Source organism: Taeniopygia guttata, chromosome 2, assembly GCF_048771995.1.
Source record: "Taeniopygia guttata chromosome 2, bTaeGut7.mat, whole genome shotgun sequence".
NCBI lineage: Eukaryota > Metazoa > Chordata > Aves > Passeriformes > Estrildidae > Taeniopygia > Taeniopygia guttata.
In genome coordinates, this window is record NC_133026.1 from 41,723,864 (window position 1) to 41,744,598 (window position 20,735).

Here is a 20,735-nt window from a genome sequence, read left to right on the forward strand (position 1 = left end):
TCCCTGTATCTCCAGAGCCTGACTCCAAGTGACAGAGACACGGGGAACCTTTTGGTGCTTGAAAGGGATATCTCTGGGGTGCCTTCTAACCTCATCCTACTTCCTGTTGTAAATATAACTATGAGGGTTCAAAAGAGAGCCCCCTATCTGGCTCCTCTGCACTCATCCACAAAGTCTATGCCCAAGAGTCAGAACAAGAAGTGGCTGCTGAGCCTACCAAGATACATTGTAGCAAAGGCGAATACTTAAATGCTATGTATAGCAAATCCAAGTAATCACAGCATAAAAGAATCCATTAGCTTGGAAAAGCCCTCTGAGATGAGGAAGTCCAGTCTACCACTGAACACCAGCACATCAACCAGACCATGGCACTAAGTGGCATGTCCAGTTTTTCCTTAAACACTTCCAGGGGCAGCAACTCCATCACCTCCTTGAGCAATCCATTCTAATATTTAATTGCTCTTTCCATGAACAAATTTGTCCTGATGCCTAACCTCCCCTGGTACATCTTGAGGCTAGTCCTGTCACAGGTTGCCCAGCAGAAGAGCCTGACCTCCATTTCACTACACCCTCTTTCAGGTGGTTGTAGAGAGTGATAAGGTCACCCCTGAGCCTCCTTATTCCCAGGCTAAACAGCCCTGGCCCCCTTGACTGCTCCTTGTTATTCTTTAGACCCTTAGTTAGTTTCACTGACCTTTGCAGTATCTTTTTATCATTCTGGAATTGGGGGGCCTGGAACTGGACACAAACACCCTAAGATTCTTTAATATTCACGACTATGCCAGTGCTATTTATCCCATGCCTGTTGCTTTAATAAGAAATATAATAACGACCATTGCAAAGGCTAGTTGGGGTCTCCAATGGCATGAGGGTTTTGTCCCCCTACTCAGGCTTCAGGTGTCCAGTGCCCAAAAAGCCACTTAGGAAGGAATGTGGGATGCAGGCACCAAACCTGATTAGCATGGTGAGAAGCACCCTAACAACACTTAGATAGTCTGCCTGATAATCCACGTAAACCAGAGAATACATTGAATGGAAGCCTTCAGATCACTGCTGTTGCTCCTGAAGGCATCACAGAATGGGTCAGGTTGGCAGGGACCACAGCGGGTCAGCGGGTCCAGCCTCCTTGCTCAAGCAAGACCACCCTAGAGACATTGCACAGGATTGTGTCCAGGGGGGTTTTGAATATCTCTGGTGATGGAGACTCCTCAGCCTCTCTGGACAATCTGTTAAGGTGCTCGGTCACCTGCACGGTAAAGAATCCATCTTCATGTTCAGGTGAAACTTCCCATGGATGAGTTTCTGCCTGTTGCCTCTTGTCCCATTGCTTGGCACAACCGAGCAGAGCCTGACTCCACCTCTTAGCACCCCACCTTCAGGTATGTACATCCATTGATGAAACCGGGGTAGAAAGGGCAAGCCCCGTCCGAGGCAGCGGGGCACGGCGAGCTCCGTGCGGCGGGAGCGCCGCGCAAGGCCGCGCCGCGGCCCTCACACGCCAACATGGCGGCCCCGCCTGGCTCCGCTCTCCGCGCCCCCGCCGCGTCCTGGCGTCACATCCGCGGTGCCCCAGCAACCGCCGTTCGGCGCGGGCGCGCCGGGAACCCGGAAGCGGCGGGCGAATCGGGGCGGGCGGCGCAGCCGGCGGGCCGGGCCCGGTGTGCGCAGGGCAGCGGCGGCGGCGGCAAAGCGGTGCCGGGGGCAGCGGCCGGTCGGCGGCGGCGGCGGTCGGGCAGCGCCCGTGGCGCAGCGCGCGGGGGACTCCCGACAGCTACCGGCGCGCTCGGGCTGCGCGGTCCCGCACGGAGCCGCGGCCGAGGCGGAGATGGCGGCGGACAAGGCTGCGGGTGAGTGCGGGGGCAGCGGCCGTGGCCCCGCCGTGCCCGCCCCCGGCCTGCGCCGCCCGGCGCGGAGGGACGCGGAAAGCCCCTGTGCGGCCGTGTGCCGTGTCCTTCCGCCGAGGCGGTGGCGTGCGGCGGGCGCGGCGCCGCTGTGAGGGGCCCGGGACACCGGCGGGTCACCGCGGGGCCGTGTGCGCACGGGGCCCGCCGCGCCCTCGGCGAGCGGCGCTCAGCTGTTGCCCCCTCCTGGCCGGGAAGGGCTCGGTGGGGAGGGCCCTATGTTCGTGTTGGCGGGGGTAGTTTGTGTGTTTGTGTCGCCCGGAGCTTAATAACCCCTACAGAAGTGGAGCTTCTGGGTTAATTTGTTAAACTGGGGCATGCAGAAGGTATGAGGGAAGTTATAACTCTTGGTGGTGCTGCTTAATCGCTGGAGTTCAGTCTGATTCTCTCAGGGATGCTGCTTTGGTTTCGCGGGATGAGTGCGTCCTCTCTGAACTCGGGCCTGAAAAGACGCTGCAGAGGGAAATCACCGAGACTAAAAAATAAGCTATGTTCTGGTAGACAGAATGAATCTCAGTAACACTGATAAACTACTGCTCGTCCATCTCCCGTACAACTCCTCATCATGCAAGAAGTCTTCATTGCAGGAAAGGTCATTCCATCAGAAGTCAGCTCGTGGGGGGATGGAGAAGAGGGTGATGTGGAGGAAAGACTTACTTATAGAATTGTATAGGTCTACTTCATAGAAGTTTAGGATATCCTGAGTTGGAAGACCAATAAAGATTAACAGATTCCAGTTCCTGGCCATGCACAGGACATCTCTAAGAATCACACCATGTGATTCTTAGACACTCACTATGCCTGTAAGGGTTTTGCACACACTTCTTGAACTCTGTTAGGCTTGTGCCAAGTGGGGAACCCATTCCAGTGCCCAAACACTGTCTGAATGAAGGACCTTTTCCTAATATCCAACCTAAACCTCCCTGACACAGCTTCATGCCATTCCTTCCAGTCTTGTTTCTGGTCACCTTTTTTTTTTCTTAGTTGTTTTTATGTGGGGGGAGTATTATTTAAAATCACCTTACGCCTTTTTTTCTCTGGATGCTAAATACGAAGTGCCTCAGTCTTTGGAAAAAAATTACAGAGAAAATAAGTATAGTGCACTGAGTGGCGTTTACTAAACTGTCATGTGTTTATTTGTAAGAACTGTAAGTGACTGCTAAACTACAAGAGAAAAATTGGCATCAAGTTTTTAATACTTTTTTGTTGATGTTCTTTGAAGTGTTGAAGGAACTTTTCAGTTTTACTTTCTTAAAAGTATGTGCCAAATGAATCAAAGATGTGAGCTATGACAGGATATTCTGCATGCTGCACTTGTTTATAGCAGAGAGCTCTAGGTAGCTTTACACTGAAAAAATGTTTGCTTTTTTTAGCACAGGACCAAAGAAGCCTATTGTATCTATACAGGTAGTGAAGGGCTTAATACAAAAATTAAAACGTAAGTCTTGGTGCCACAAACTGTTGTCCTGTAGTGGCTGGACACTGGCTGGGCTTCATAGCCTTCAAAATTCTTTTGGAGTAAGAGTCATGTGATAGACTCCTCGCCTTCCAAGAAAGAGACTATCGCTCTGCCTGCTTGGAAATTAAAAATATTTCCAGAGATGCTCAGGTGTTCAACAGCACAGTTCATGCAAGATGTAATTTGCAGGGCATAGGAACAAGAGAGCTCAGCAACAGCAGTCCTTGGAGAAATGGAGAGCAGGTATGAGAGGGATAATGATTGCAGTCACTCTCAGGTGTCTTCAGGTATGTGTATGTGGGAGATGTGACTTTTGTGGCTTTTATGAAATTCTGGCAGCAAGCCCATGAGGAGAGCAATCTTCCTTTTCAGGTGGCAGTCTCATACTTTTCCTTGTTCTCCTTTCATAGAGACAGTTTTCCTGAAGTTCTGCTGTCCGCCGTGATGTACCTTCTCCAGCAGGAGCAGCTGCCTGCTTGTACAAAACAAACCAGCCTCTGTGACACAGTGTTGCTGCTGCTCAGCCCCAGGACTGATAGCTAGGAAGATAATTCCTGGCTTGATTCTTTAACTTTCAACACAGTGCAGCTCTCTCCAGATCAAAATCTGAGTGGTTGATTTTTACATCCTGTTCCAGGTTGCCCCTTTCGCCCCTCATCATGAACCTACACAAGTTTTAGTTTTAGAGTTGGTCTGTACTCATGAAAGTTGGACAAATTAAAAGTTAAGCAAACAGGTCCATACTTAAATACAAATTACGGAGATAAATCAAGTTCTCTCACTTGTGAAGTAGAGAATCTGCACTGCTCTGGAGATTTCAGCTGATAATTGTGGCTGCTGTACAGATGGGAGCACATTGGAGATGACTGGTGTGCCATGTGTTACCTACACCACGTGCTTCTGCAAGAGTGCCAAAGGTCACAGGGGCCCAAGTGAGCAAGGCATGCCGTTTCTTCTGCCAGGGAACAAGTTTCCTACCTGTTTTCACTTTCAAATGCTTCAAGGAACATGGAAGTAGCAGTTTTATTTTCAAGCACTGGAATAGCCATTTGCAGCTGAGAGAACAGGAGCACTCCCTCCCCACCACCCCTGCCACTTCAGTGCAATTGGTGGGTTCTGTTCAGTATCTTGTGCCAGCCAGATTTCAGGTGACTCCTCTTGGAGGAGTCTCTGCTATCAGAGATAGCCTGTTTGCTATCTCTGATAGCAAAGATCAGCTGAAGCAGTAGATCCCAGTCTAAACAAGAATGGCAGTATCACATTAGACTGGAGTGGCTTTTAGGTCTTTAACAAGTTTCAGGTGTGTTTGGACATAAAGGGTACAGAGTAGCCAAAGTGGTTTGTCAAGCTTTTTTCAAAGGAAGAAGTTATGCTGTGAACTACATCAGCTGGATTTTAATTTTTTACTTGATAAGCTTCTCGTTCAGGTTTCACAAACCTGCTTTGTTTACTGAGTGCTGGTAGATGCAGTTTGGATTACAGAGACAGCTCTGGTTTTGCTTAAAGTAGTCCCCAGCTTCATTTTATGTTTTGGGTTTGTGTTTTTTTAATGTACCAACAAGTTCAGAGAGACAGTGAAATTTGAAGACCTGTCCTGATTTTTCCTTAGGAATTACATCAACCAAGCTATGTATGTGTAGTTTTTATTGCAGACCTTAGACAAGTATCTCTTGATTTATCTGTCACCTCACTGAAGACATTTTACTTCAGAATTCAGACATCCTTTGAGATGCTGCTCTTGCAAACCTGCATACAAAGGCAGTAATCGGTAATGTGGCTGGTAGTTGATGGCTCTCTGCTAGATAAACCTGTATGTGAAGAATCTGATCAGACTGAGTGTTACCAGCTTCAAAAGTTTTAGAGTCTCAAGGCTCTGCACTGTGGTTACCTTTCCCAGCACAATCTGACAGGCATGCTGAGCAAGTAAAGCAGATAATGCCACTGTTAGTATGAAAGTTTGAGGGAAGATGCATTTGCTTCTTTGCTGCTGTTCTAAAGATGCTTGGAGAGTGAGAGCTTTTAGTTCATCTGTATAATCACAAGAATTAGAGCTGGAATCAGATCTATGCTGTATTTAGGTTGAAGCAGAGGTACTTCCTGTTCCTTTCCTCTTTCACTTTAGAAAGCTTTTGGCGCATCAAGAATGTTCTGATCTTTTTTATGGTTTAAATTTCTCTTTTGCCTTTCCTTTTGAAGGACAAGGCAGTGCAAATGGTGTTGATCAATGCATTATGCAGTCAGATTTCATAGCAGGTGTAAGCCCTTGAGGATCCATCCCTCCGGAGTGCTGAAATTGCTGAACCCTGAATTTTGTCCAAATGACAGTGGGTTACTCTTGCTGGTGTAAGATTTGTTGAGGTTTTATAATCTCTACTTTGTTGACGTCTTAATGCAGGATGAAAGTCCCAACCAAATATTTACAACTCTTGCTCAGTTGCAGGGGGCAATAGTGTTATTGCAGGTGGAAGGAATCTCACTATTTTCCAGCAATAGGCACAAGCTTAACAGATTACTAAGTCTGTTTTGTTCTTACTGAGACTATTATATGATTAATCTTCTGAGGTTTGACTGCCCTTTATGATTGTCGTTGGTCCTATATTTGTAAATGTTCATGGTCAGTAGTAGAAGATCCATATATATTGGTGGTGATGGTGAATGCATTTTGCAGAGGAGCTCATAGCTAAGTGTTTTCATTTGTTCAAAGTGAAAACAAAATTAGTGGAGTTTGCATTACATCTCCAAATTATAAGGAAGAAAAAGCAGGCATTGAGTTTACATAGCCTATATAGTCTATTAAGATAGCAAAGCGTGTTTTAGAGCAAATCTTCCACTGTGAATTCAAGGGATACTTTTCTGCAGAAGCAGAAACCATTGCTGGTTTATAAAGTCTTTTCTTCAAAAACATGAAATGATTTCTGTATGTTCTAGCACATTAATTAATGCTCCTAGAAATACTTTCTCCAGTGTGGTGGTTGTGTAGTTGTTTTATTTTTTCTCAGTAGTTTTTCAGCACGAGGAAGGGCTTAGTGGAGTTCTCTTTTTAGCTTCTTTGACATGGAATGTGTGTACTGTGCTTTTTAATGCAACATCACCAAATTTTTAATTACATGATGACAAAAGGATTCAGTAGACTTCTTTCTGACAAATATGCTCAATAGTGACTGAAACATAAAACATTAGGAATTCTGTGTAAAAAATTGAAGGCAGTTAAAACCTTATTCATTGCTATATAAATGCATACAGAGGCCACCATCATAGTTTCTACATGTTTTTCTTGTCTTAGTCTGGAAAAGGGTATAGTAGAACTGGCGAAGATTCTAGGAAAAGAATGTGAGGAAGATGTAGAATAAACTGCTCCTGCTCATGTTGGAAGAGAGGTGATTCAAAGGAAGATCTATAAGATTTGGAATGAGGCTGAAAAAGTGAGCGGGCAGCACATGCTTGTGCCTTGCAATATAATCACAAGACAGCATTTGATGGAATATATTGAAGAATACAAAAGTATAGAGAGGTTTTTTAAAAATATATTAGATCTGTCAATGATTATTAACAGTGATGGTTCAAGTGTAGCCTCTTATTTGGGGAATTATGCTTCCAAAGTAGGGAGCTATGGGGAAGTTCCAGTGTTTACTGTGTTTTTTGTTGCACCCTAGAATATCATTTGCTTGCTATTTAGGAAGCACTATACAGGATTTTGTGTGGGTTTTCATCTAACCTACTGTGGTACATTTCATGATGTATGGCCTTCACTGCTGGCTATTGAGCAAAATAAAACAATTCTAGTGTATGGTTGTAGCTTTAAAGAGAAATCTAAAATTTATGGGTTGTAAGTTAACTTGCAAGACTTTGGTTATTCCATTGAGCACCATAATTTACATTTTATGGAGAGGAATTCACTAGGAGTATAGAATAATTTGATATATTGTGGTAGGAGATGTAACTTGGGATATAAATAGTGTAGTAGGGACACTGTTACAGTTATCTGGAAAATTACTTGTATTGGCAGGAGGACCTTGAGAACTGGAAGAAACAAAGTTTTTAAGCTGCACAGCTGTTATCACACTTGCAAGCTTTGTTATAATCTTCTGTTCGCTTTTACAGATCAAGGTACTGAAAAACATGAAGGAGCAGGTACTTCTGGGATTACTGATCAGGAAAAGGAATTGTCAAGCAGTGCATTACAAGCTTTTCAGGTAAGACAAAGTCAGACTTTGAGACTTCTAAGTCACCACATTACTGCTAAGTGGGCTTGTGTAATTGTTTTTCTGGTTTTCTTAATACAACTGCAAATGCATTAAGAGGATGTTCAAAATAGTGCTAGTTGTGTTATTAAGACAGCAGATGCATTTTCTATCTGCTGTGATGTGAGAAGACTGAACAGAATACTTGAACAAGAGCACGTTTAATCTTGATTCTCAAAACTTAGTAGCCTTAAAAGCAATATGAGGCTTCTCTTCTGCATCAGCATTGGAAGCACATGATCTCTTGGAAGAATTAATCGCATCAAGCTAAAAATGGTGTGTTAGTGTTTAAAGGAACCTCATGTATGTAAAAAACAGCAGTGAAACAAACACTTGTGTTTTAGCATCATGCTATATTCTTTCACAAAAAATGTTGTATAATGTCCTGTCACTTCGGATTAAAATATATTTCTGAATGAGTAACACCTGCAGGCAATATCTACTACTTGTTTTATGTTTCTTGGAAGATTTTTTTTTTCTTCTGTGTTAAAGTTCAGGTACCAGGTCTTTCAGTTTATTTCTTTCTTTGTATTGTCTCCTAATTTTATGTAGTGAGACAGGAAGTGTAATTTCTTTTCCTTTCGATTGTATCTCTGTCTCCAAAATGCCTTGCTTTAAATTCAGTTTTAAATTTGTAAAATTAGTCAGTGAAGAATTTCTAAGTGTTTTCCTTTGAGATTCTTGCTTCAGTGTTTCACTCAGTACTTCTATGTTTCACTCATTTTGTTACATTAAATGCATATGGTTGGTTCTTTACACTGTGTTGTTCACTAATGTCTTCTTGAACGCTCAATTACTCTTTTTCAATAACATTTTAATCCGTGGCATTTGATTAAATGAAGAACTGAAGACGAGAGAGTAATTTGTTTTCCACCTTGCCCACACATCTAAATGCCTAAAATACTTTTGATCTGCTAATGATTTCATCTTTACTTTTATCCTGGTCCAGTGTATTTGGTTTACCTTGTCATGTTTTTTCTTGCTTTAAGAATTCCCTGAGTTCATGGAGTGAGGTGGCAACAGATGTGAGCAGAATTAATTTACTGCCTTGTTTGCCTGTTTCTTGCTATTGAGTAGTTCCAGATAGCATTGTGGACTGCCTCCCATACTGCTTTATTATATTACATGTCCACTTTCAGTCTTGACAGAATTCCTATAAAATTGGGTATTATATTCTAGATCCTATCTAGTAGAGTGGCATAAAGGACTGTTAGCTGATGAAAAACATCCCAAAATAACCTGAGCATTTAAAGGGTCAAAGTTTCTAGTCCAGCCATGATTAGGAGCTTTGTTGCTGTGATCTCAAAGCTCCTACTGAAGAGAAGCTCCAAGTGTGAGCACAGGAGAAGAATCACTGGGAGAACTGTCTCAGCTAAAGAGCATCCCAGCAGTTGAGTTGCAAGTTCCTGTGTTTGTTTACATAATCAGAAGGCACTCCATGCTGTTGGTGCTTAGAGTTGTGAAAATGTGTCAATGTCCTGCTGCATCTCTCTGTGTTGTGTAATTCTGCCTGCCTGGGAGACTGAAGGAATTGGAATGGTTCCATGGAAAGGAGCTGCAGCATGGCAACTTTCTTGGGGAGAGCAGAAGAACCCCAGAGCTCTTCTTTGTTGTATTCTGCCCTTAATATGAAGTTACTCAGCAGTCCAGGAGAAGCTCTGTGGAAGAGCACCTGAAAAGGAGGAATAAGTGGAGGATGGTACTCCAGAACTTTGCTTTTGGATGTGAACCATTGGCAGAGATGGAAATGCATCTGCTTATCTGTCTGACCGCACTGGAAGTACTTCTGATATGGAAGAAGTGAATGTGATTATTCCTGTGTGGGAATTTAGCAGTTGAAAGTGAAGCATAATCTAGGCTTAATGAGCGAGGAGAAACACTGAGGAGTTTCTCTTACATTCCTTGATGCCACTGAAGTCTTCCTGTACCAACACAGAAAAGACCAAAACTGAAAGCAGGCAGAAGTGCATGAATCTGAAGTCCTTGTTTATTCCTGTGATCAAAGAAAGGGATTTTTCCATTAAATCACACATCAGTGGAGCATCATGCTTGGCTCCTAGTTTCTGTTTAGGCATGTCTAGGTGATTGAATACTTCATCCAGCAGCTAAAGCTTGTAAAAATGTTTTTTAACCCTATTCTGTGAAAGTCACACTTTCTTTTTTGAGTCACTCATGAGCTCTTAATATGAGCTAACTTCCACAGATCAAATGGTAAATCACTATTATATTCAGATGAACTGAAGACTGAACATAAAATGTTTGGCTGGAACTTGTATAAGCAACTGCAGCTGCTGAGTGTTCATGAAATGGGGAAAGATTATGAAAACTGAGGAAACAGTCTTGAAACTTAATATAATAAGATAAATGAGAATAACACTTTCCATGGAAAGATCTGTTGATAATAATCAGCTATTTAATTTGTCCTTACTCCACCAAATTATTTTTGAAGTTTGGATATGGCTTCAACATTTAGACTTGCTTCTCATCCATGTTAATCTGCATAAATAATGAAATATGTGTTTACACATTTAGTTCACTTGTATTGATAAAGGAAAGACTGTATTTTCTAATAAATGCTTCTGGTTTGTGTGCAATTTACAGGCTGGAAATTATGATGCTTGTTTACAACACCTAAATACCCTTCAAGACATAAACAAAGATGACTACAAAATAACTTTGAATACTGCTGTTGCAGAGTTCTGCAAAAGTAATCAGACCACCACAGACAATTTGAGACAAACCCTTAACCAGCTGAAAAACCAGGTAATGCAACTGTATTGACATGGTACTTGATTTTGAGTACTGTTAATAATGGTGGGATCTTTCCATGAAGTAGGAGTAAAACTTCTTCCCGTTGTCCTGTAGATTTGACAAAATAAGAAAGTAACATTACTTTTAAACATCTGAGTCAGTTTAATCTTGTAGGACAGTTTTTGTAGGTGTGTTTTTAATTATTGTTGAAACTGGTCTAGAGATTATAACAATAGAAGGACCTGCTATGTTCTTTAAGTAGAAAGTTCCTTAATGTGGAATAATTTGTGAAATGATAAAAAAGTGAAAATATTACTTTACTACTCAATTGACAATTTTGTATTTCTTTGTATGAGTTTTTTTTTTTTTTTCTGTGTTAATGTATTACAACAAGGAAGTTTATTAGGTCAATAAGTTATAATTTACCTTTGAAGAAATTCATAGCTTTGGAGGGTTTTTTTAAATACCTGGTACTTTAAAATCATAGGTACTGAAAGTTTAATGAAATGAGTGGGATTTTTTCAGGTTCACTCTGTTGTTGAAGAAATGGATGGTTTGGATGATGTTGAGAACAGTATGCTGTACTACAATCAAGCTGTTATCCTGTACCATCTGCGTCAGTATACTGAAGCTATATCTGTTGGGGAGAAGCTGTACCAGTTCATAGAGCCTTTTGGTATGTAGGCAGAAAGAAGAATCTTGTCCATTCAAGAACTACAGAAAGACAATTCAGTCTTTTTCACTATCAGACAAGTAATTTGTAATTTGTCTAATACAGTTTTAAGAAAATAGGTAGGGTTTGGAATGAAGAACATGTTTTATTTATATCAAGGACAACAAATGAATTTGGGGGAAGGTGTAATAATAATATACAAGCTAGTGAAATTATTTTAAATCTAATGTTTTGAGTCATCATGCAACTTCACAGGTGGGTGTCTGTTTTTCAGGACACTAATTTTTAAATACCTTAATTAGGTAATACGTAATTGTATATGCTTATATCTGAATACAAAATCTGCAACTTTTATGAGCTATGATACCTGGTCTAGTAGAATTACCATACTTGTTGAAATAGTTTCATAATCCTTGTTAAATTTTATAAGTGAGAAGGCTGAAGGATGTATGTGTGTGGGTCTCAGTACATTAAGTAAATGCTGCTGTGTTTCTGCTTGAATTCCTCCCAGTTTTCAATATGCATAACTGGGACTTTCTCTGTGAAGTCAGCTAAGCAGAGATGTGTTTGTACAGAATCTTTGTGAGTTCTGTAGGATTCCACATCTGCGTATAGCTCTGTCTATTTGGATGCTGCATCTTTGGTGCTCATCTGCTTAGATCAGTTCTCAGAATCTATGAACATGAAATACTTGTTAAGCTGTCCCTACTCTGTGCTTCTGTGCTGATGCCATTTAAATAAGTGAGCTTTCTTTTCAGTGTATGTACTTAGCTTTGGGTTGGACATGGCTGCATTATTTTTTCTTATGTAATATATTGATTTTTCTCATAATGTTGCAGGGATGGCACTTTATAGTAATTTTTTTTTTCCATCCATGTTTGGAGGGATTGGTATTAGAGCTGTAAAACAAATTTATTTTCTTTGCTTTTCACAGAAGAGAAGTTTGCCCAGGCTGTGTGCTTCTTGCTTGTAGACTTATACCTGTTAACTTACCAAGCTGAGAAAGCCTTGCATCTGCTTGCTGTTCTGGAAAAAATGATTTCACAGGGCAACAATAACAGCAAGAATGGAAAAAATGAGGTAAGCTTAAAATCATACAAATGCTTTTAAATCTTTATCAGAAGTATGCTTTAGCTCAATCCAAAATCAGTGTCGTAAAAGACTTTGGAATTTAAGACTATGTTAGATCACCTGTAACTTTAGACAGCAGCTTAAATATGTTAATAATTGAGTTAATTGTGTACAACAGCTGTTTATTCCCTCTCTTTCGCCCTTTTCTCTTACTCCAGGGAGCTAAAATGTCATTCTTCAGTCAGAGACTTGCACTGGAAAAACAGTTGTCTTGAGAGTCAAATATTGCTTGTGTTTGACTATGACCATATGAGACCCTAAGTTTGAAAGGGAAGTTAGTGTCAGAGGAACTGCAGTTGCACAGCTTAGGATGGGAAATGAAGTATCTTTTTTATATAGTATCTGAAAGTATGAGGCACACTTTCAAATTAAATATTTCATGTGCCTTTTGGAAAAATCGAGAAAATCAGTGGTGGCTTGGAAGTGAAGAGAGGGCATTGCAGTGTTTTCCTATTGATGGAATATCACACTTTAAATATTCTCATTTAAAGTCTATAGTAATCTACTGAAGGAAGTATTAAAGAGGTACTCTAGAAATGTGCACATCATCCTTCTAGGCAAAAGAATTCTTAACTGCAGAGCAATGTAGTATAACACTAATGTTAGTACAGAATTCAGCTTTTCAGAGGCTGGTATGGTTCATGGATTTTGATTCTTAAACTCAAGTTAGTTTCTGGTGGGATGTGTATATTTTGATATTAAATACTCAAAATTGTATTAATACTATACTTATTTTTCTTCATGTGAGGTGAATCTGTCAACTGAATTTAAAAGGTGAATAACAGTAACGCTTCCTTCTTTTTTTTGACAGTCAGGTAATAATACCAATAAAGATTCCTCGAATCAAAAAGCTGAAAGTGGAGCTTTGATAGAAGTTGCTAAATCTAAGATACATCAGGTAAGGGTCTGCATGTTATTTATACAGGAACATTACTTCAAGGGTTTTGAATCTGAGCATCCCTCCTTCAAAACTGGTTTAGCCCAAAATATGATTCTTTCTCTCTCCTTGTTGTAAAACAAAAAAAAAAAAAAGATTTTTTTCTTAGTCTTTCTTTTTGTAAGATACATGTACAGGAAAAACTGACCTAACATCCTGTCCACCACCACAATTTCACTCCCTGTGTGTTATAGTAATTTCTTTACATGGCAGTTTGCTGCATTGAATTTGTCTGTTCAACCTCCAGCAGTCTAAATCAGCTGAGATTTTATTTCATTGTAGTGTTCTGTTGAAAAATAATGTGAAGAGTTAGGGTGCTTATCTCTATTAGCATTCACTTGTGTTTTCAGTTTAGTAGGTAAATGTCTGGGTTTAAGATGTTAGATTTTTAAAATTAGTTTGTAATTTTAAGTGTTCATATCTGTGCTTGAATATGGAGCAGCTGTTGGCCATTGAACAAAGTGTTCATGTGCTTATTGTAGATACAAACCCTATAAATGTGGTGTTTAAAGTCTGAATATAATTTCTTTTTTGTGAAGACTTTTTGAATATCTTTTTGCTACGTTATTTTAAAGATATATAGAAAATATTCTGCAGTAAATATCTAGATACAATTTGTCTTGCAAACTTGCAGAAATTATTGTATATTATTTAACAAATTTAATTTTTTAACAGTATAAGGTGAGAGCCTATATCCAGATGAAGTCATTAAAAGCATGCAAAAGGGAGATCAAGTCTGTTATGAATACAGCTGGGAATGTAAGTATTCTTAAGACTGTTTTTCAAATCTACATGTGTTCTGTATCTTAAAACTGAATTTGCTAGTCTTCTTTACAAAAAAAGTTCTTATTGAGGGTGGATTTTGGAAGTAATTCTTTCTGTAGTCAGTTGGGTTTGTAATCTCTTTGCAAATGTAATTAATGTAGAAGTTTCTTATTTGTGCTGTTTTCAGTTGCTAAAAAAGTAGGCCTTGTGGTGCTGAAATAACAGTGAAACACTGTATAATAAACAGGTTTAGCAGTCTTTATAATTGAAATGAAATAAATTTTAGTTTACTGTAGATGTTATGCATATTACAAACTTTGATGTAATTGGTAGTTTAAACCAGTTTATAAAACATTAATTCTGGGATATGTGGGCATTTTTTGGGGTTGTTTTTTTCTTTTTGTTGACGTTTTTTTGAGGCTTATGCCTTGCTGGAAAGCAAGTTTAACAGAAAACCTTCTGGATCATGAGGTCTGTGTTGATAGACTAGGAAGATTACAGCGTATGAGGAACTCTGCAGGGAGGGGAAGTGTGAGAAGGAAGGTATTAGAATACAGGTTAGAGATTGTTTGCCCTTAGTCATTTCCATGACAGAGTTCTCTAAAGTTCACGACAGAGTTCTTGAAAGTATTCTGGCCTAAACCCATTTATTTTTAAATGGCAGCAGAGGCAAGTTTGTGAAGTGATATAACACTAGCAGTAGAAATCATCAACCACGAGATAACTAACTGTTGTTTTCTCCTTCACAGTCAGCTCCTTCTCTCTTTCTTAAAAGCAATTTCGAGTATTTGAGAGGCAATTACCGTAAAGCTGTCAAACTTTTAAACAGTGCCAACATTGCTGAACATCCAGGCTTCATGAAAACAGGTAAAATAAAAACCCTTCATCCTGCAGGTACTTCAGTGTCTAGTATAATAGGACTTCCTTGTTGATGTCAGTTTTAAGGATATTAATGATCACTTAACAGTGTCAGCCCTGCAAGTCAAGAGTTTATATGCTAGATGTGTTTAATCTTTCTTCTTGTACTTTCACACAACACTGTAGTAATTTTCATTGAACATTCTTCTACAGAAGGCTGTGATTGTCCATGAAAATGGATTTATGAAGCTGTGTTATATTTGCAAGGCTCATAATTGAGTTTCTTAATCCATAAATGAAACAAAAGGCAACATACTAGATTTAGAATTGAGGCCTCTCTGACAGTTTATACTCTTAAAGTTCTCTTCATGATTTAACATTTTTTGAAAACTTTACCTCACATAACTTCTTTGTATTAGCCTTTTTGCACAGTATAATATTCACTTATTAGTCTTCCTAGGCTATGACTAAAATAATGTCTATTTAGTTTGCTAATGGTCTGATTAGTTGGATTTTTAGGGTGGGTTTTTTTTTTTCTTTTGTCTTTATTATCCATGTTAACTCTGTAAAATTTTAGTCACCAGCAGGTAAGTGAAAAGTTTAATTTTTTGTCCTTTATTATTTAGAAAAAACCTCTCACAGTGTTACCTGAACGTATGTTTAGGAAGAAGAGTGAATTTCCTGCATATATGGTTAGGCTGGCATAAATACATGTGTATGTCAGATTGAATATAACACCGTCATCTATGAACATCTCACTGAAAAACATGTTTAATAGACTGCTATAATATGCTGACCCATGAGAAAGTGGTTGGAGCATTTTGTGGGCTTGGTGACAACTTTCACTTTCTGAAAATGCTCTTTTCTTGTGCTCTTAGGTGAATGCTTAAGGTGTATGTTCTGGAACAATCTTGGTTGCATCCACTTTGCAATGGGAAAGCACAATTTAGGAATTTTTTACTTTAAAAAAGCCTTGCAAGAAAATGATAACGCATGTGCACAACTGGGAACGGGCAGCTCGGATCCAGGTAAGCAAGAGATTAAAACAGATGGTGGAAAAGGGGTTGGCAAGTCTAGGAAATAGAGAACAGACAGTTTGAGTAATTATCAGCAAAATTCCCCTTCCATCTCTTTGTGGGTAAGAGGGGTGAGAATTTTGATGATAACCTAATGTAAGGATGTAGTTGCTGTTGCCAGAAATACATGATGATGATTAAATATATTCTTTATTTTTTTGTTTTTCTTGATGTATCATGGTGCTGGGACAATTACTTCTCCCTTGTTTGTAGACTTTGTCCATCAGTTAGGGAGGTATGACAAAAAAGAAGTTTTTGTGACCTATTTTGCATAGGTTATTTATAGTCCTGCTAACAATGTGTAGAATTATCAGGACATGAAGGATGCCTTCTCCATATTCTGGATAACCAGGTCTCCTGTTTCTTTGTGCAGGGGACTCGCACTTTCCCTAGTTTTCCTTTTATCACCAACATATCTATAGAAGATTTTGTCGTTGCCCTAGATGTCCCTATTCAGATTTAATCCTGTCAGGGCTTTATCTTTCCAGCCTGGTCCTTGGTTTCTCTATTTTCCTCCCAGGTTACTGGTCCTTGCTTCCACCCTTTGTCAGCTTTCTTTTTGTATTTGAATTTGTTCAGGGGCATTTTTGAGGCATTTTTGCCTAGCTGCTTTATTGGGATGCATCACTCCTGAGCTTGGGAGAGGTGATCCTTGAATATTAATCAGCTTTCTTGGGCTCCTCTTCCATTCAGGGCTTTATCCCATGGTGTTGTACTGATCACACCCCCGAAGATGCCAAAGTCTATTTGCCTGAAGTCAAGCCAGTGTAGTGAGCTTGCTGTGCATACTTCCTACTGTCCTAAGGATCTTTAACTCCACTATTTCACAGTCCCAACCAGCCCCTCCTTGTTGGTGAGAACGAGGTCCAGTATAGGGCCTATCCTCATTGGCTCCTTCAACATTTGGAGAAGGAAGTTTTCATAAACACATTCAAGAATCTCCTGGATTGTTTATGCCCTCCTGTGTTGTCCCAGAGAACAGGACTAGGACTTGTGAATGTGAGACCTCTCCTATTTGACTATAGAGGGCCTCATCACTCAGTCTTCATAATTTCATGATGAAGTTATAATTGTTTTCATTTCTTGTGTTCTCTAAAGTATATTCACTATCAGGCATTTTATTGTTTTTTTCCTATTTCACCCCTGGACCCAAGTGTAGCCTTAGGCATTAATGTGAATACAGAAAGTGTTTTATACTTGTTAACAGCAAAGTGGTTTTCTTCTGGAATCTCTATTCTCTGGAATGTGTGTAGGTATGTGTATTCTCACAAATCTGGGATTCAGTACTATTGTATAGCACTTAGCTTGTATGATAAGGAATGTATGAGGTTTGCATTTAATGTACTTCAGTCTTCATTAAGAATACAATTAATTTGTCTTTGAAATCAGTTTTGGTATGAAAGAAATTTACCGAGGGAGGCTAGTGCATTTCAGCAATAAGAGAGGCGCTTGGTAGCTTTGGGGTGTTTCTCACAGCTTCCCTCTTCCTCTTAGAGTTTTGTGCTGTCTTGAGTTGCACATTCGATATGATGTAATCCTTTTCTGCAGGTAAAAAATTTTCAGGGAGACCCATGTGTACACTACTGACTAACAAACGATATGAGTTACTCTATAACTGTGGCATTCAGCTCTTGCATATTGGGAGGCCCCTAGCTGCCTTTGAATGCCTGATTGAGGCAGTCCAGGTTTATCACTCAAACCCTCGTCTGTGGCTGAGAATAGCAGAATGCTGCATTGCTGCCAATAAAGGGGTAAGTAGCTTTGGAAAATTCTTCTAAAGAATGGCATGTGATTACAGAAAGGTAGAACTAATACCTAGAGTTAAGCTGTGTATTTTGAAGGCCTGATGTTGTAACACCTCTGTAAATCCAGATTAATTATTTCTTGTGTATATGTATTTTTATATGTTTAATCTGGAGCTGCAACAGGTGAAGGGAATTTTTTGCATGTGGCCTTTTTCTCTTCATGCAGCCAAAGCTCATCTAAAGTTTCATTGTTTCCTAACTCATTGTCCACTAGAGATTAAGTGAGGTGAGACTTTGTAGTGTCAGTAGCCTGAAAGTGACAGAGGCTGAGGAAGCAGAGAACAGCCTTCTCCAACCTGAAGCTGTTGGGATCACACCTGCTGGGAAACTGAATCTCTAATTGCTAAGTCTTCACCTTCTTCTTGTGGCAAAGTTGGTGGAAACCTACTGATGGCAGGCATATTGCATGTCCTCTGGGACATCTTGTTTCCAACCTCTTGATCCATGTATGTTTAGGATAAACCTATATGATAAAATTCAGAGGACTGAGAACAGGGTTGTTTGCTCTTAGAAGAAAAATCTGTACCTAAATAGTACATCTGTGAAATTAAGATACACTGTAATGATTCCCTGTAAAACTGTAATTCACCCCTTAAGTGTGGGGGAGTGATGAGGTAGTCTGTAATTGTGTGATCCTATGCTGTTATTCCCACAGCCAATTTAACTCCTTACACAGGATGTGTGAGATGAATTGAACAAATAGCTATATTCACTCCATTTTCCCTCCACCCCTGAATCATCAGTTTTTCCTCTCTGGGTGGCCTCTATACATTTATTTACTGCACACTATCCAAATACAAAATTAATAACTTTTCCCTTGGGAATTTGAATAGTACTCAATATTTTGGTATCTCCATTTCAGAGACCTTACAAAAGATACAACTTTATAGCAGAGGTTTGCTTGTATACCGACTTCAGAGGCAGAGCACTGATGATTCAAGAGTTGGGTCAAAACTGGACTGACTGTGATTCTATATGTTACTTCAGTTTTATAAAGCACAGCAAATGCATGAAAAACAGGTTTCTTCATACTAATTTTGCAATTTTCTGTATCAATCCTACTGGGTACAAGTCACAAATAGATAAAGAAGACACATCTGATCATCTCTAATGAAAAGCTGAATATGAGAATGGATTAGTGGCTTTGTGGCAAAAATCCAAAGCTAGGATTTCCATTTACAAGGACAGTGTTTAGCAATCTGGAAATGGGAAATACAGATCTTTATGGGACACTTCCCTATTTACTGCAGACTAGCCAAAGTAGTAGATTATGCCAGGTTCCTGAGGCTTTCTTTCTGTACAGTTATGATGATGTGTGGTGTACCAGAGAGCTTCAATTCATGTCAAAAAACCAGCTTGTTGTTCCCTAAATTTGTAATCTTAAAATAGATAAATTAACTTTTGATGCTATTAATATTAAAGACAAAGAGAAAGTGTCTTTAAGTTGTTGGATTTGCAACATGACAAATGAGGTCCTAAAGTCAATAATATGTTCAGTTTGACCTTGTAAGTCAATTTGCAGTAGTATTCCTTTATAGCTAAGCATAGATTCATATTTATGCTCTGAACACCATGCAGAAAAGCAATTTCACTGAAGCTAATTTTCACCCACTTTAGTGTTTTATAAACATAAAATATAAATGGAAGAAGATTGCCTTTTAAACATCTGCATTTCAAACACCTTTTTTGAAATATGTGCTTCATATCCAAACTCGATGTACGTATTTTTTATTTGGTAGTAAATGCTACTATGTCAATATTTTTACCATCGATTCTGATAAATTTTCTTGAAAAGTGACAGCTATTGAAAGTCCAGATTTAGGATAAGTTTTTTCTTAAAACTGCAACTCTTCATCCCTCACTAAACTTAGCAATGGTGTTAAGATGGCTCATGGTAAAACGGCAAAACAAACGTCAGTAAACATGGTGTAGAGATAATTCTTGGGACTGACAATTAGGGTACTTTAGGTTCATTTGACCCCCAGAATGTGTCTGCATACTCAACAATCCATTAAACAAGTCAATTTAATGTATCTTTGCATATGTTGTTGTTCAGCTTTGTGCTCCCCATGGAACAGTTTGGGAGCAGCTTTTCCAAAGAGCGTTTTGAGTGCTGTGTAAGCAGGGCGAGAAGATGGCAAGTGTTATAATGCCAAGTCTGAATGTTATTTGGCAGATCAAATTATTTCTTTTTAGATATCCTGTCAGTTCTTTTAATATGACTTGGTTCATTGTTCTTTTGCTTTCAAAACAGAGGAGAAACTAGGTCAGTAGGCTATCAGACAAGCTGTCAGAACTAATCTGTGCTTACACTGTGTGCAGTAAAACCCTTCTGCAACACAAAGACAATAGAAGGTGCCTGATCCTTCATTGTACTTTAGATTTAAAACTGTATCCATTATTCTTATATTTTAGCAGGGTTCAAGGTCTTCTTTTGGCCTTCACTTACTTTTTCAAGCTCTCATTCAATAGCCTTGCTATTTAAGCTCTTATTTTCCTTTTTCCTTTTAGACATCAGAACAAGAGACTAAAGGTCTTCCCAGCAAAAAGGGAATTGTGCAATCAATAGTAGGTCAAGGCTACCACCGTAAGATAGTCCTAGCATCCCAGTCCATACAGAATGTTGTTTATAAGTGAGTATGTTTTCCATGGGTTATTTATTTTGTTTTTATAGCTATGTTAAGGATATATATCTGTTTGTCTGAGATTTTAAAATTGTTGTGGAATAACTCTTCATTCATGCAGTGAAAAGAGAGGCATGCTAAAATGCTTGGTGAGTCTTAAACATAATTTTGTGCCTCCTCTGTGATAGCCAGCAGAGGGCTTAACTGTGTGTTTATTGTAAGAAAGATGGGCATTAAAGCTTAAAATTTACTTATCTGAAATTTTATTTTCAAATAGCTGAATCTGTCCTCTTTTTCTCACTTAAGAACATATATTTTCAGTAATCCACTTTAGAAAAATGGAGAAAGAATCTAGTTGCTCTGCCATTAAACTTCAGTAAGTGAAGTCAAAAATTTAGTGACTCTATTTGGGCATTGTGATTTATTTTCAATATGTAAAGATAACAAGATAACTACACCTTAATAAATTAAATTTGGTATATTAAAATGTTATTTAACATTTTTAGGGTGAAGT

The 20,735-nt window shown here is 39.3% G+C and overlaps 1 protein-coding gene across 1 annotated transcript in view; it reads left to right on the forward strand.

Annotated features, from left to right (window-relative positions):
- Positions 1 to 1,595: 1,595 nt before the first annotated feature.
- Positions 1,596 to 20,735, forward strand: part of CNOT10 (CCR4-NOT transcription complex subunit 10) — a 32,448-nt gene continuing 13,308 nt past the window's right edge. The window contains exons 1-11 of the mRNA XM_002198146.7: positions 1,596 to 1,847; positions 7,462 to 7,553; positions 10,203 to 10,364; positions 10,878 to 11,028; positions 11,960 to 12,105; positions 12,968 to 13,054; positions 13,769 to 13,852; positions 14,608 to 14,725; positions 15,595 to 15,744; positions 17,341 to 17,543; positions 20,109 to 20,230. Coding sequence (XP_002198182.1) covers positions 1,826 to 1,847; positions 7,462 to 7,553; positions 10,203 to 10,364; positions 10,878 to 11,028; positions 11,960 to 12,105; positions 12,968 to 13,054; positions 13,769 to 13,852; positions 14,608 to 14,725; positions 15,595 to 15,744; positions 17,341 to 17,543; positions 20,109 to 20,230 — 1,337 coding nt within the window. The 5' untranslated portion in view covers positions 1,596 to 1,825. The remainder of the gene's footprint in view (positions 1,848 to 7,461; positions 7,554 to 10,202; positions 10,365 to 10,877; positions 11,029 to 11,959; positions 12,106 to 12,967; positions 13,055 to 13,768; positions 13,853 to 14,607; positions 14,726 to 15,594; positions 15,745 to 17,340; positions 17,544 to 20,108; positions 20,231 to 20,735) is intronic.